The sequence below is a fragment of the Triturus cristatus genome, chromosome 6 (genome assembly GCF_964204655.1).
Source record: "Triturus cristatus chromosome 6, aTriCri1.1, whole genome shotgun sequence".
In the NCBI taxonomy this organism is placed as follows: Eukaryota; Metazoa; Chordata; class Amphibia; order Caudata; family Salamandridae; genus Triturus; species Triturus cristatus.
The window spans coordinates 1125652519-1125667089 of NC_140589.1; the positions used below are offsets into that span (position 1 = coordinate 1125652519).

At 42.6% G+C, this 14571-nt stretch overlaps 1 protein-coding gene across 4 annotated transcripts in view; it reads left to right on the forward strand.

The window, feature by feature from the left end:
• GNPAT (glyceronephosphate O-acyltransferase) overlaps positions 1-14571 on the forward strand; it is a 654210-nt gene that overhangs the window by 420137 nt on the left and 219502 nt on the right. For all 4 annotated transcript variants that reach the window (XM_085612021.1, XM_085612024.1, XM_085612023.1 and 1 more), the window contains exon 10: positions 4609-4857. In XM_085612021.1, coding sequence (XP_085468147.1) covers positions 4609-4857 — 249 coding nt within the window. The remainder of the gene's footprint in view (positions 1-4608; positions 4858-14571) is intronic.

The following is a 14571-nucleotide window of genomic DNA, read 5'->3' on the forward strand; positions in this document are numbered from 1 at the left end:
GAAAATAGAGAATTCTTCCTTATTTGTGATGGGGCAAGTAGGAGTTTCGTAGAGAAGTAGTAAAGTTTGGATTTCCATGTCCATTAATTAGTTGGGGAGTTTGCGTGTACCTAAATGTCGATTAGTCAGTGGCAGTGGGTTAGTGTTTATCACGTTGTTGGCTGCAGCTAGGGAGTTTTGAAGATGATTGAGTTTAGAGAGAGAGTTTTTTGCGAGTTGTAAGATGTTTCTGATTTCTAGGATAAGGTTTTTTAGGTTCCGGGAAGTGAGGTTAGTATGGGTTTTGAGTGAGTCTAGTTCAGATTGGTGAGAAGGGGGAGGCAGAGAGGGCTGGGGATAGTATTGCTGGAAGGTTCAATGACTGTGATGGCAGTGTGGTAGGTTTGAGTGGCTGTGAGAGAGGTAGTCGAGAATGAGACATGTATGCGCGGGTTGAGGGCTTTTTTGCGATTCGCTAGTGTTCCCTTGTTGTGGTGAATGTCTCCGGCGGATCTGAAAGGGTTGTGGAGGGGGGAGAGTGTTATGGGGATAGGGGTGGTGGCGGAATGTGGGAATGAGGAGGGTTGGAGATTGGGTATCGAGGGAGGGGCGTTGTTGCTTCTATTGCTGGTTATAGTTAAGGGTATCAGTGATATGAGTTCTGAGGGAGGTGAGTTGTGAATGCTTCTTTCGAAGGTTCTAGGTATGGGTGAGGGTCGCTGAGATTCAGGAGATATAGGGATAGAGGGAATAGTTAGGTAATGGCGGACACTGTGTGGAGTGTTGGTGTAGGTTTTTATTCTGAGAAAATAGTTCTAGGTCCTCATTAGTAGGCCTGGGCGGTAAATTCCGTTCCGCTCGTGGAATTTACAGAATGTAGGTAATTGTGCGTTCCGCAGAGAACGCGGAATTGTCAAAAAATCCGCGACTTCGCTGTATTTTTTGCTTGTTCGCACTTTCAAAATGTGTGTTCGAACAGGATAAAAGCATTGCGAACGGGCGGATCAAGCAATTCCGCGTGTTCGCAGTGCGAGAAGCAGAAAATAAAATGGTATTTTAATTAGCATTTTATTTACTGCTTCTCGTGCTGCGAGAAAGCAGAAGGGAGGGGTATGCCTGGTCGGGGGCGGACGGGAGCGTATGCCTGGTTGGGGGCGGGCGGGTCGGGGAGGAGTGGCTTACACCACTCTGAGTATCAGACTGCTGTGGTTTGCCCTGGGGCCGACCAAAGCAGTCATGCGCACTCTACATTTTCTCTATGTAGGCTGCATGCAGCCATCATAGAGAAAATGGCGCCCCTACTGGTACCCGGCTGGGCGCCGTCCGGGACTCCCCACCAATCACAAAGCTGCCATTGTAGCGTTGTGATTGGCTTTCAGGAGGGGAGGGAGGATGCCTGTTCTGGAGCAGAGGCGGCGCGGGACCTGGCCCAGGAGCAGACGAGGCGCGGGACCTTGTCAGGTAGTTTTTTTTTTATTTTAACCCCCTCGCGGTAACCCCATGCGACAATCCCTCCCCTCCCTCCCCCGCCAGTATTTCGAGCCGGAGTATATTCCGGTTTTAATCAGACCAAAGTAATTCAATATTTTGAACTCTGTTGTGTGCTTGACTGTGTTTCACATGGACGTAAGCGATGTACGAGCTCGGGCTTTCCTTCAAAATCCCTGCAAACGTCTTGCTAGTTTATGTGCACCAGTTGAGTCTGTTGTTAAGTAGTGTCTCCCAGACCTTTTTCTTTATTTTTCTTCATGCTTGTGAAAGGTCGAAGGAACATGATTTCTAAGGGAGTAAAACAGTTTCAGACATCCGCTTGAATCTAGAGAGCTGCAAGTTGGCCCAGTGAGTTAATTGTGCATTTCAGAGCCCTGTGTGTCACGACTGTCAGTCCAACAAGGCGAACCTGGCTCCCAGGCAAATGGAGTGCTCTTAAAACTTGCGATGCCAAGACCTCTGGTGCACAGTGCTTGTGAATGGCAGAACTGCCAATCAATGACTGTTTTGAACCGCACATTTTTAGTGAACCACCCGGTGTGGTGGGGCGAGAGCAGTACACATGCTCTGGTTGTCTCCAGTGACGTGACGTGACGTGTTATCTTGGGGTATCTCCCAGGGCATGCTGTGAAGTGTGAATGGCTGCTTGTTCTCAGTACATGCTGTCTTTGCTCTGTTAGTGTCTTCCTGTCTTTGCTCTGTTAGTGTCTTCCTGTCTTTGCTCTGTTAGTGTCTTCCTGTCTTTGCTCAGGTTGTTTTTAGTTTTACGCACTGGTCCCCATCAGGGTGTCCTCGTGGTGCTCTCTGTTCTCTTGAACGCTGTCCAGGTTTTCCAGTGCGTCTGAACTAGGCCTTGTGATGGGTGGTTCATCGTGTCTTGTCCAGGCTGAGGATTGGTGGAGGTGATTTGACTGGTGTGAGGGCTGAGGGCCGTCGTTGGTCAGATATGCAAAGAACGAGCATTAGTTTGGGGGTGATTTCAAATGCTGGATGGACTCTGGGGTGCTGTGCCAATCGAAGGCTGTAAACAGAACACGCCAGCTGTGCGATAAATATCATTTTATTTCTAGCTAATTATTACCACAGCAGAGAAGATAAACTGAAGCCGTAAGCTTGATAAAGTGCCCAATTACCTTGAATACCTGTTTGTCTCACAATCTGAGCAGGAGCCGAGAGGGTCCGACAAACGGCTTCTCTGATCCCTTAAGGTGAGAAACAAAAGTGTCAGGGAGTGATTAATGGCCGACAGCCTTGAAATTGGCCCGATAAGTTATACCGCAAATCAAAAGTGTTGTTTTGTGTATCAAAGTGTTTGTGCAAATTAAGCACTCTGTTCAAATTCAAAGGCTTTTAGCTTGTTTCCCCCTTGGACGTCAGGATATTCAATTGTTGATTTGCAACTCGTGTCAAAACTAATGTCGCTGCATTATTTTTTGTTCATACAAAATGCAACAGTCACGTTACAGGTTTTAATATGGCATGTTATTCCTATAACCGGGCGTCTAATGTACGATAGATTTGTAGTAAATGTTTCAGCTACAGCAAACAAATTATATGATATAATTTCCTATGATGTCTTGTTGTGTGCACATCAGGGCCGTCTCACGCATTTTATTTCTGTGAAGGGTCCCAAAAATCCTCGCATTAGCCCTGCGTAAGAGTGGGTGTGGTTCTATACCAGCGGTCAGTCAACCAGGGTGAAACTACCACTTTGCACCATGGAAGAAATTTGTTTCCCACGGAATCCAATTAAATGTGATTTGTTCATCAGACAGTAATGTGGTTTCTGGTGGTAGAAATGTTTGCATGCCGTTGACACCCACAACCTGTCATCCGGCTTTCCTCAATGATAAATGAGGACAGGCCTGATCTTTAATGGGCCTCTTGTTTGCAGATTCATGCAGACAGATGCCGCCTCTGGCCTCGTGACTCTTCTCAAGGTTCTCATGGCCCGTAGTATCCGCGGCCCGTCAGAATGTGACACTCTGAGACTAAAAAGGAGCTGGGCAGAGTGCTTTGCACAAGTATGTCTAAACTCATTAGGTGTCAGAGCAAACATACATAGATAATGTGAATAATGAGGTCTAGAACATGCACATACACACAACAGGGACACCATCCTGGGGACCAGTGTGCTAGAAAGAGGACCTGTAACGTGGTTATGTCCCAGTCTAACTTTTTAAATTGCACCGCTTTTTAACTGTTGCTGTCTGCCAGCCACAGAGTCTTTTGCTCAGTCTGTCGAAGGGGGCCCCGGAGGCTTCAAGCAGTGATTGCTCACACTTTCTGTCTCAGCCTGACGTGGCAGGAGACTTCATCTAACTCTGTGCCTGCTCCCCCACTGAGCATAGGGCAGGATGCTGACATCCACATACAGACCTGAGATATCACTTCAAAAAGCATCAATGGCCATAGAACAACCACATACCTACTGTGAAAGAATAGCACAATGTGGCACAGATAAACCGAGCACATGGTAGGCCGGCGTCTGATATGCACCCGATTAGACTGACAGTTTTGCCAGTCACTGTCTTTGTTTGAACCGATTCACAATTGCTTTATTAACCTTCCTGCTTTCTCAAATTTGCTTGAAAATGCACCATTTGTCAACTCTTTTTCAAAATGTTCTCGGGGGGGGTAGAACCCCCCAACCCCCGTAGGTTGTTCGGGCTCGCTCGCTAGCCACAGTAGAATTACAACAATTATTTTTCGCCCTACCACTTTCAAATGACACCAGCCACCACTGAGCAATTGCTTTTTAAACACCATCTGCAATATACATTTTTTCTCGGAATGTTTTCAAGATATCATTTCAAAGAAAGTGTGCAAGGTGAAGCCCGATCTGCAGCAGAATCTCTGACTTTTTCTTTTTTTCTGATAAATGATATATCTAAAATATATTTACTTGTGCCTTTAAATTGATCTATAGTATGGACAACTTTCCAGCAGCAACAAGCCAGTTTTAGCCTTGTTGGAGCACTCCAAAGTTTTGTGGCACTCATTTGTATTACAGCGGGAATAACTCCAACCCCTGCACTTACTCACAGTGTGTGTCACATTAAAAAAACATTTTATCTTCATTTATTTCAGTACATATTCTTGTTTTTAGAATGTTGAATATTTTTCTGTTTCTTTCAGATAACCTGCCTGCTGGTAAAGTTGTTCTGTCTAGCCTTGCTGTACACTCAAATATATTTTGCCTTCTCAATGGTCGAGTTCTTCTCCTTGAGGAACGGGACTCTACCGCTGTGTTGACCGAGGAGCTGGTAATGAAGAATGCAGTTACTACACTAATGTGTGCATCTTACCGAAACCAGTTGGCAAACGTCTTTGTTCGGCCGGCATTGGTGGTGTTAGCCTTGCAGATGGCGGAAAATTCCCGGAAAGGTAGGTTGCTGAATGCTTTTCATAGTTACTAAAGGTGGAAATTTTTGTAACAACCATAAAAATAACACACCGGTGGTGGGGGAGCACACAATCAGCAGAAGAGGTAACGATACTTGCGCCTCCTGAAACTGTCCCTTCTAATAATATGCGCAGACTTAAGTGGCGAGAGGTCAAGTCCAATGAGAAGGTCATTGCCATTATTGACACCGAACTAGATAGAGTAACGTTGAAACTAAAGGGTGCCATGGCCACTGAGGAAGATAGCGCTCAAGTCACAGGGCTTCATGAATCTTTCTTTGAGGGATTACGTAGGCACTTCCTAAAACCAGTGAAAAACGGTAAAAAGGTTCCTCCAAAACGTTTACGCTGGTATGACGGTGAGTGCAGAAGGGCTAGAGTCGATTTGGCTTCAGCCCTTTCTAGTGGTGACGAGGCCTGTGTCAGAAAGGCCAGACAAACCTATAAGAAATGTCTTTGCCAGGCAAAAAAGAAATGGGACGAACTTTATTGGCAAGACTTGAAGAGTGCAAGTTACGCTAGAGGCTCCAGACTGTTTTGGAATGTCATCAAGTGGAACAGAGGAGGCTTGCCTGACAGACCATCAAACCATGTAACCCAAGAGGGTTGGTTAAAATTCTTGAAACCCCAATATGCATGTAACCCTTTACATAATCTCCCTAGGGAGATATCTTATGTTTTTTTCTCCCAAGGTCCTTTTAGTCCTGATGACGTTCTAAAAGCTCTGGGATCCGTAGCTACCGGGCGTGCTCCAGGCTTAGACGGGGTTCCATCTGATGTCTTCCTTCACAATAAAACTTGCTGGAGCAAGTACATCTCTTTAGTGGCTAATGCTGTGGCCAAAGGTGCCCCAGTCCCTAAATCATGGGGGGGGGGCGCTGTTATAATCCCAGTATTTAAGAAGGGAGACAAAGCTCTACCAGGGAACTATAGACCTATCAGCCTGATTGACACAATCCAGAAGATCATTGGGAGGATGGTTTTGAACTTGATGTTAGATTGGATTGAAGACAACAGGATTCTGTCCCCTTTTCAGGCTGGTTTTCGCAAACTAACTAGCACAGTGGACCAGGTCTTTCGCTTTGTTCAACTCCACTGGAAAGTAGTCACTCTGGGTAAAGGTAGTCTCTACGTCGCTTTTGTGGACTTAAGAGCTGCCTTCGATCTAGTGCCCCGTCTGCGGCTGTGGGCAGTCCTTGAAAAGCTTGGGCTTCCCGAAGAAGTTTTGACCCTGGTAATGAGGTTACATGAGTCTAATTTCGCAAAAATACAGTGGGGAGGTCCTGGTGATGTTACCCCCGAGTTTCCAGTTTAGCGCGGTGTGCGCCAAGGTTGTACCATGGCCCCCACGCTCTTCTCATTATACATCAATGGGATAGTTGAATGCATGCTTAGCGTCAATACCGATGCTCCCAAGCTGGCCGAAATCATTACACCGATATTGATGTTTGCGGACGTCACGCTCATTGTATCAAAAACCCCGAGTGGTCTGCAAAGAGCTTTGTTGGTGTTTGAAGACTTTTGTCTTGGCCACGGTTTGGAGGTGAATGTGGCCAAGACTAAACTCATGGTCCATAATCCACATCCAAGCTATAGGGCGGGGAAATTTTTTATGAATGGTCAACCGCTAGAAGTGGTTAATAACTTTGTTTATTTAGGTATGCACGTAACAAACGACAACAAGTGGGGCAAGCATATCGAGATGTCCGCCATGAAATTTAGGCAGATTACGGGAGCACTATCAAGTGAGCACAAAAAATCTCTCACTAAACCCATCAAACCAGTACTCCAAGTTTATGAGGCAAAGGCCTTAAGTTCTGTATTGTACGGGGCCGAGCTATGGGGTTTTGAACGGTTAACTTCCTTAACTGTTGTTGAAAATAAATTATTTCGCAGTATAACCGGCCTCCCTCAGAGTACACCTTTGGTTCCCCTCAGATATGATTTAGGCAGGAAGGCCATCATAGACCTAGCTAAACTCCGTCCGGTCTTATACTGGCGGAGGCTCTGGACCACCCCGGAGCTTTCTCCGTATGCCAATGGCCTCTTGGATGTAATAAAATCTGACAAGTTCCACAAGATTAGCTGGCTGAGGAATCTCCGTGAGACCTTGGTAGATCTGGGTCTGGAGGGGCTGTGGAGGGACCCAGCGGCGGCCTTGTTCCCTTCTGAGAGATCGCTGGGAATGATTTATTGGGAACGAGTTTATTATCATGTTTGGAGCAGTGCGAATTGCTCCAGGATGACCAGTTGGTACCTGGAGGCAAAAGCTTTTCCCGTTCTGGAATCCTTCTGGGACCTGATCACCAAACCTGGTGATAGGAAACTGTACTTCCAATTAAGAGCTGGTTCCTTACCACTTAGGTCCCTCACAAGCAGATGGTCCAGTGTAGGTGCGGAATTATGTCCTGCTTGCGGCCTGCAAGCCGAATCAATTGCCCACTTTTTGTTTGTTTGTCCTGCATATGCTACCCCAAGAAGAATTTGGTTGTCTCCAATGTGCAAAACCCTAGGTACAAGGAGTAGTACTGTTGCTTTAAGAATTTTACGCACAAGCACTTTACCGATCATCTCTATTGCTCTAGCTAAGTATTTGGGCTGGGCATGGTTTTTAAGAAACAATGATCCTAAGTACACTCCGGTAGTACCCCCATGAAGTTATGTTAAGTTGGATTGTGGGTCCTTTATCATTACTGTTTCCCATTCTTCTTTTTGTATATGTTGTTTTTTCAACATTTTAGTTCACTCTCTGGTCTTATGATCTGTTTAATGTCTTTTAAACAAACTTTTTAAGTATTTATTGATGGATTTCAAGCATTTTATATGGTTTGCAACAGTTGTTTTTCCCTGTTTTCTTTGTTTGTGTCTTTTATGATATTTTATAATCTAAAAAAGACTATGATGATGATGACTGAAGCTACATTGAGCGAAATTGCTCTTCTGACAATGATTTAAAGAGAGTTGATATGCTGTCCTGAAGTGACAGGCACAGGTGTACATCGTGCAATCCTTGTTTCATGTAGTTTCAACTTTCAGTAACTTTTCAAGTTGCAAATTCCTACAATGAACAGTAGATATTTCCAGTACAAACTCTGCCTGCAACTGTCACTTCAGCACTACAGACATCTAGAACAGTAATCCTTCATAACAGTCCATAACCACATTATATTGTACATCCACCGTTTTGCTGAGAGTGCATCAGCAACTAAATACACAGGAGCGGCACCAGAGAAAAACAAGAGTAAACTCCTAACTCTCTTGAACTAAATGCTAAACCAACCTGACAATACCCTATGTGCACATTGAATATCCCTTATGCATAGAATGCATCACCTAAAACCAGAAAGCATACAACAGACCACCATCGTATTCCAGTACCCTTGGAGACAAACTGCTAGCATCACAATTCGCACAACTACCTACAGCTCAAAATCAATAACATCGCCTACACAAACACGTTTAAAACTGTGGTTACATAGCATCCACAAAGGCCACCCACATAAAGCAAAACTGCTACTCCTCCACCCTCAAATGAATACTGTAGTGTGTTATGTCCTTTGTAAAAATATCTGCCACTGTAGCCACATAAAGTAGGTGAGCTTTGAACTCCCACTTCCTTTAGTGGCAACCATACCCTTAGATAATTTAACACATGCCCCTTCCTGGGAACTTGCTATTGGAACCTCTGTCTTTCACCACCATTTTAAATATTGCATATAATTTCAAACATTAAGTTCTACAGCTACCGTTAAGAATTGATAAGACATTTCTTTATTTTTTCTTTCCAGAAACACACCACTCCTAATTCAGCTCTCTTGGGTTATTTCTTACTTGCTGGGCTAGGAAAATAAATATGTTGTCGTTTTTACTTTCTTTAATGGCTGACAACCCTTCTGAACTCTATATATTATTTTTTAGTTCTTTGGTTTTCACAAAATCTACGTAGATGCCCACACCCAGGGTGAATTTAAGGCTTGCCTCTTCTTTAACACTTGTTCTGTGTTCTAGTCCTTCTTCTTCAACACCCTAAAAGAAAGAAAACGTGCTGGTTTTCACAGTGAGCGGGTACCTTGTATGGAGGGAGAATCAATTCAAATCGTTCTTCCCACGGTCTTCAAAAAGTCACAGGAAATAAAATATGGACTCCTTTATTAACACATTAGTGAATGTTTCAATAATGACATCAGTCTCCTTTAAGGGAAATGTTCTTGGAATACTATTGGAAAAATACAACCACATGCTGCAAAAAGAAATCTTGAGATGCTGTAAAGATGGGTAATCTGTCCGATCTGGTTGCGTTGTGGGTAAACAGGAAAAGAAAAGTATCACCAGGACGGCAAGTCTACAAATATATTATCTTAATCATGTGAATTGTGAATCCTGTATGGTCACAACACTTGTGTGTTTTTTTTGCCTGGCAGTGATGGCAGAGTTTCAGGTTTGTGTACTCTTGATGACAGCGCAATATAGACAACAAAGGAAGGTGTGCTAGTTTTGCTGCAGCTAATACAAGGATAGCTGATATAAAGGGTGCAGAAGGACAGAGCTTTTTTCTCTAGCTCTTTATCAAGTCATGGCTAACTGAGCTAAGCCTATTCCGATTAAGTACACATACTGGCTATTGCACCACAGAATTTTGTCTGGCATGTTATCATTTGATTTAAGATACTGATGAAGTGTAAAATCCTGATGTGAGGTACTTCACAGATAAAGACCGAGATGCCACTTATTCTTTCTTATTAACTTTGTTAACTTAGATGTGCAGTTGGGAGCAGTCTAAAATCCATATTATCCGCCCAAAGTACTACATACCTTTTATAATCTAGAAACTTATTAGTTGACCGTTTAGAGCTCATTCTGTCTGTGGAAGAGAACTGAAGGTTGTCGTGATATGTGCATCTCCTTCTATAACCCAATCCAAACTCTCCCAGTTAACTTCCTTTTAAATAATTGCTACGCCCCCCTGTGAAAGCAAGAGGACGATTATCATGGTATGCCTTCTATAACAAAGGGCTCTACTCCACCCGAATGCTCCCTTCTAGCAACCTGCTTTACTTATAAATGGAAGAGAAAGGAACATTGTCAGGGTATGTCCTCCTCCTGATGCGGTTTTACTTGCCAGAACTCCCAAAGGCTGGAAATTGTTAATAGAAAGTTACACTGATTTTATGGCGTCGTTGAAGCGGGTAATAAATCCCACTAAGACTTTTGTAATGTCTGGCAGGCCCAGGAATCTCAAAATGCGGTATTTGCCCATAGATGATGAACCCATAATAAGAGTTTAGAAATTTCTTATCTTGAGGGTTACTTTTGATTCTCAGTGTTCCTGGTTGGCGTGTGTAGCCAGAGCAATGCTTCAATTTCGTAATTGTAAAGGGTTTATTTCCAGACTGGTTTCTTCAATAGATAAGAACCCCATTTAGAAATCTATAAGAGGAATGGTCTCCTGTTTTAACTTAATGGTTCGAGCATTTTGGGCTATGAAAAAGTACCTAGCCACCAAGCGGAGAAAAACAGTGTTGCGAAAACTTTTAGGCATTCCATAAGGCAAACCTATTTTTTTTATTGCATGAGGTGCTTGGCTTGGAGTATGTCGAGGATCATATTAATTTGGCCCTATTGCTACTGTACTGCTCTGTATGGAGCAATCTTTAACCCTGGCTTAACAGAGATATTATTGAACACTGTATCTTGCAGCATGGGTCTCAAAATTCCATGGCCGGGTTACGTCAGGTGGCTGTGATGTTTACTTGGCAGGCCGAATTGCTTACTTAGATTGGAAAGGTTGAGCAAGAACGATAGATCCCAGCTGAAACAATCGTTTCTCAAAATGAGACAGTGAGAAAGGGAAGCAGGAGAATTAACTAAGACCCAGAATAAGGATTCTATCTTAATCCAAGCCACTTTAGGGCTTGGGCCATATCAGGCATCTGTGACTAGCACATGGGAGAAGGTCCTCTTAACCAGATTCAGGCTTCTGTATATTAGATGCTAGCTATGTTTTCCACTTGAGCACTATGAATCCTCTACCATCCTTCTTTGCCCAGGCAATGAAAGTTCCCCACAGAGTTTGTTGCATTTTGTGTTTTTTTTGTAGATGTTGTTCATGTTTTACAAGACACTTTTTAATCCCAGTATTGAGGGATTTAGGGCTGACTAGATGTAGGCCAGCTCTATTGTATTTGCAAACACCGACCTCATCATTGATTTATTTTAGAATTTGCCCATTTCTGAAAATCGCTCTGTGTTAGGGCATATATGGCCTTTTCAACTAAAGATGTAATGGGGCCAAAAGTTTAATGTGATGTTTTTATTGTTTCATTATTATGTATTAGTATTATGTATCTGCTTTTATGATCATATTTAATTATAAAATAAAGCCATTGATTAAGTGTTTCAACAGTTCCTGAACAGCAGTGGTAATGTTTTTTTTAGAATGAGTTAACATAAATTAGCTCCTGAGTGCTGCTGGAAAGCCAATTCATGATAACTCAGAGAATACCCACCCTATCTTGCCCTTGTGATGGGTGTAGTTTTTGCTTGTAATTGCTTTGCTGATTGGTGTTATCTTAAAGGTAGCAGGGCCCTGTGTTCTGTCGGCTCTTGCAGAAACACAGTACTTTGGCATTGAGTCGGTTTGCAATAGGCAGAAAGCAGAGATCCAACAGAAAAGGAGGGGGGTTGCTAGGTATTTTAGCATCTGATAGATGATTCTGGTGGCATAGCTGTGAACTATGTATGGCTTTCCTAAGAAGACCCAATTCTAGTGATAATACTTCTGAGTAGAGATGGTCCAAAACCGTTTTCCTTTTCTCGAAAGGAAGAATTTGATCTGTGTCTTTGGCCTTTGCAAGTTGGTAGTATGTACGTTTTCAATAGAATCCCCATTTGCAGCCTGAAAGAGAGGCTCTTACCTTCAATAACTAATGTGTTTCTAAATCCAATCCAAAGGACAATGTAGGTTTATTTGAAGGTGAAAAGAAGAATTTCTGTTTGAAACCATTGAATGGCAGAGTATTTGCTTTAATCCATGCTTGCACTTGCTCAATGCAGGTACGTTTTTGTTAGGCCTGGGCGAAAATTACGTTCCGTTCGCGGAAATTGCGATAATTTGAAATTTTTGCGTTCCGCGGAGAGCGCGAAAATGTCAAAATTTCCGCTTTCCGCAGCTTGGCGATAATTTGTTTCTTGCTCGTGCTGTAAAATAATACATTCTCGCGCGCGCGATCGCCTTACCTGAATCCCTGAGTTCGCCGACAAGTTTTCTTGATCCGGTCGCGTTCTCCATGAGATGTTGGATTGTTTTTAGCCATTTGCGCTGTCTCGCGACAGTTCGCGCCCGCAGTGACGTCATGCGTCGCGCGATCACGTCTTTCTTCTCGCGATCATGCACCGCGAGACAACTCAAAACAAGATGGCCGCGCCCGCGAGCAACCACATGGGTAAGTTGGCGACCCGCAACCATGCAGAAAATCTCGCGAACATGCGGGAAAAAAAATTCTGCATCTTCGCGATATTTCCGCTTGTTTGCGATAATTTTAAACATTTTCGTGATAATTTGCGCAAGTGGATTTCGCAAATTCCGCCCACCCCTAGTTTTTGTCTGATCCATTTGGGTAATAGCTTAATTTGATGGGAATGTACATTTTGTCCTCGTACATTTGCTAAGAAATTCCATACAATCAAATGATCTTTGCCATGGATATTAGATATATATTGAAAAGAATGGGAGTTATTGATTACCCTTGAGGGACTCTTCTCATGTGTTGGCTCCTTTATCTCTGCCATCTATCTGTATGAACTGAGAATGCTGTTAAGAACCACTGCATCCAAAAGGATCCCGAACGTATGTTACTTTAATTTTGATATAGGTGGGAAATCAGAATGCTGCAATAGACCATTGTGGTATTGAATCAAGCTCATGTACGCTGGTTTAAACTCAAGAACGAGTTTATTCTTTTTTTAAATTTTTTTTTTGAAAACTTTATTTTTCGTTTTAATACAAACAATCAAATAGGAACGAGTTTATTCTTAACACCCCACCCAGCCAGTCCGCCTCACAGGACCAACTGACGAACTCCCCTTCCCATTCTATAACATAATAATACCTGCTCGTGACTTGTCGTGCATATTCACGAGGACCACACACTTCTCCCTTCTCACAAATGACCTAAAATAACATATATACTAACATATCTCTAAGACTACAATGCATATATAGATTGGATAAATAAAAATAACAAAGCACATGTGCAAAACATCATAACCAGGAAGAAGGAACTTTTGAAGATACAATAAATAAACAGAAACATTACTTCCTAATAACATAATCCTTTAGGTACAATGGGATTTTCTGCTCCCTAAGACTCACCCTCCGACCAACCTCCTCATGAGTCCTTGAATTGAAACTATGTACCTTATGCCCTTCCATATGAGGTCCTGGTTTAGGTGCATCATCCTGTGACACATCTTGTGTCCCTTTTGCCTTTACAACTCTGTTCAAGTTCCCCATTCTTCCATCACATGTTTTTATTGCATTTTGTAAATCTTTAACCACTTTCCTTTCATGTGTAAACCTATACCATGGTGCACATCCAACTGGTGCTTTTATTTTTACAAAGTCATCAACTTGAATCAAATTATTTCTCATCTTTTTGTGTTTATCAAAGTACTCCTTCCTTTTCAGTTGTGATCTCAGTTCTTTCTTTTGCCACTCACTTGGTCCATTATATTTCACCTCTTTGCCACATGCCATCCAACTAGTGCATAATTTGGTGCTAGGAGATCGACCTTTAAACAATTCAAAGGTGACTTTCCTGTGGAGGAGTGAGTAGTCCTTTGGTAAGCAGTTATACAATCTGGTAAAACATCCTTCCAATTCAAACTGTTTGCTTTTGCTAACTGAATTCTCGCTTTCAATTTTTTATTCAGACTCTCAACAGCCCCATTTGTTTCAGGGTAATTTAGTGAACACTTTTTGTATTCTACTCCACCATCTCTAAGATATGTTTCAAATGTATTCAAGCAAAACTGAGGACCATAAAATGTTAATATTGATTCAGGAAAGCTCTCTCTTTCTTAAAGATTTCACACAAGAATGTTATCATGCTAGTAGATGAGATACCCTGTATTCAACTTACTTCTACCCATCTAGAGTATAGTTCCAGTGAAATAATTAGATATGGAAACTGATGCCCCCGCCCCCCCCCCCAAAGTGGCCCAACTATGTCCATTGCAATCTCATCCTAAGGATGATAAGGATGATGTGATATTATTTCTGCATACTATGGAAATATGTTTTGTTGCAAGACTCTTATCACTAGTATAGCACTCTACACAATCCGTCACACATCTTTCTACCTCCATATCCAAATCAGCCCACCAAAAATCAGAGAGTAACCTTTCTTTATTCTTAACAATTCCCAAATTTCCTTTGTGTGCTAAGGAAATAAAAATCCCTTAATCCTACTGGTGGAACTAGTCTAGTTTCACTCAACAATATGCTTTTATCCACTGACAATTGGTCTTTCAGACTAGACCAAGGTTTACTAAGAGTGTTTGCTTTATTAATTTTGATGGCATTGGTGACCTTCATTAAATTGCTGTCTCTCTCTACTTCAATCAACCACTGGGTCTCAGAAATGGCACTGGATGTGACTTCTTGGACTGTAATTTCCTCTTCAACTAACTCTCAAT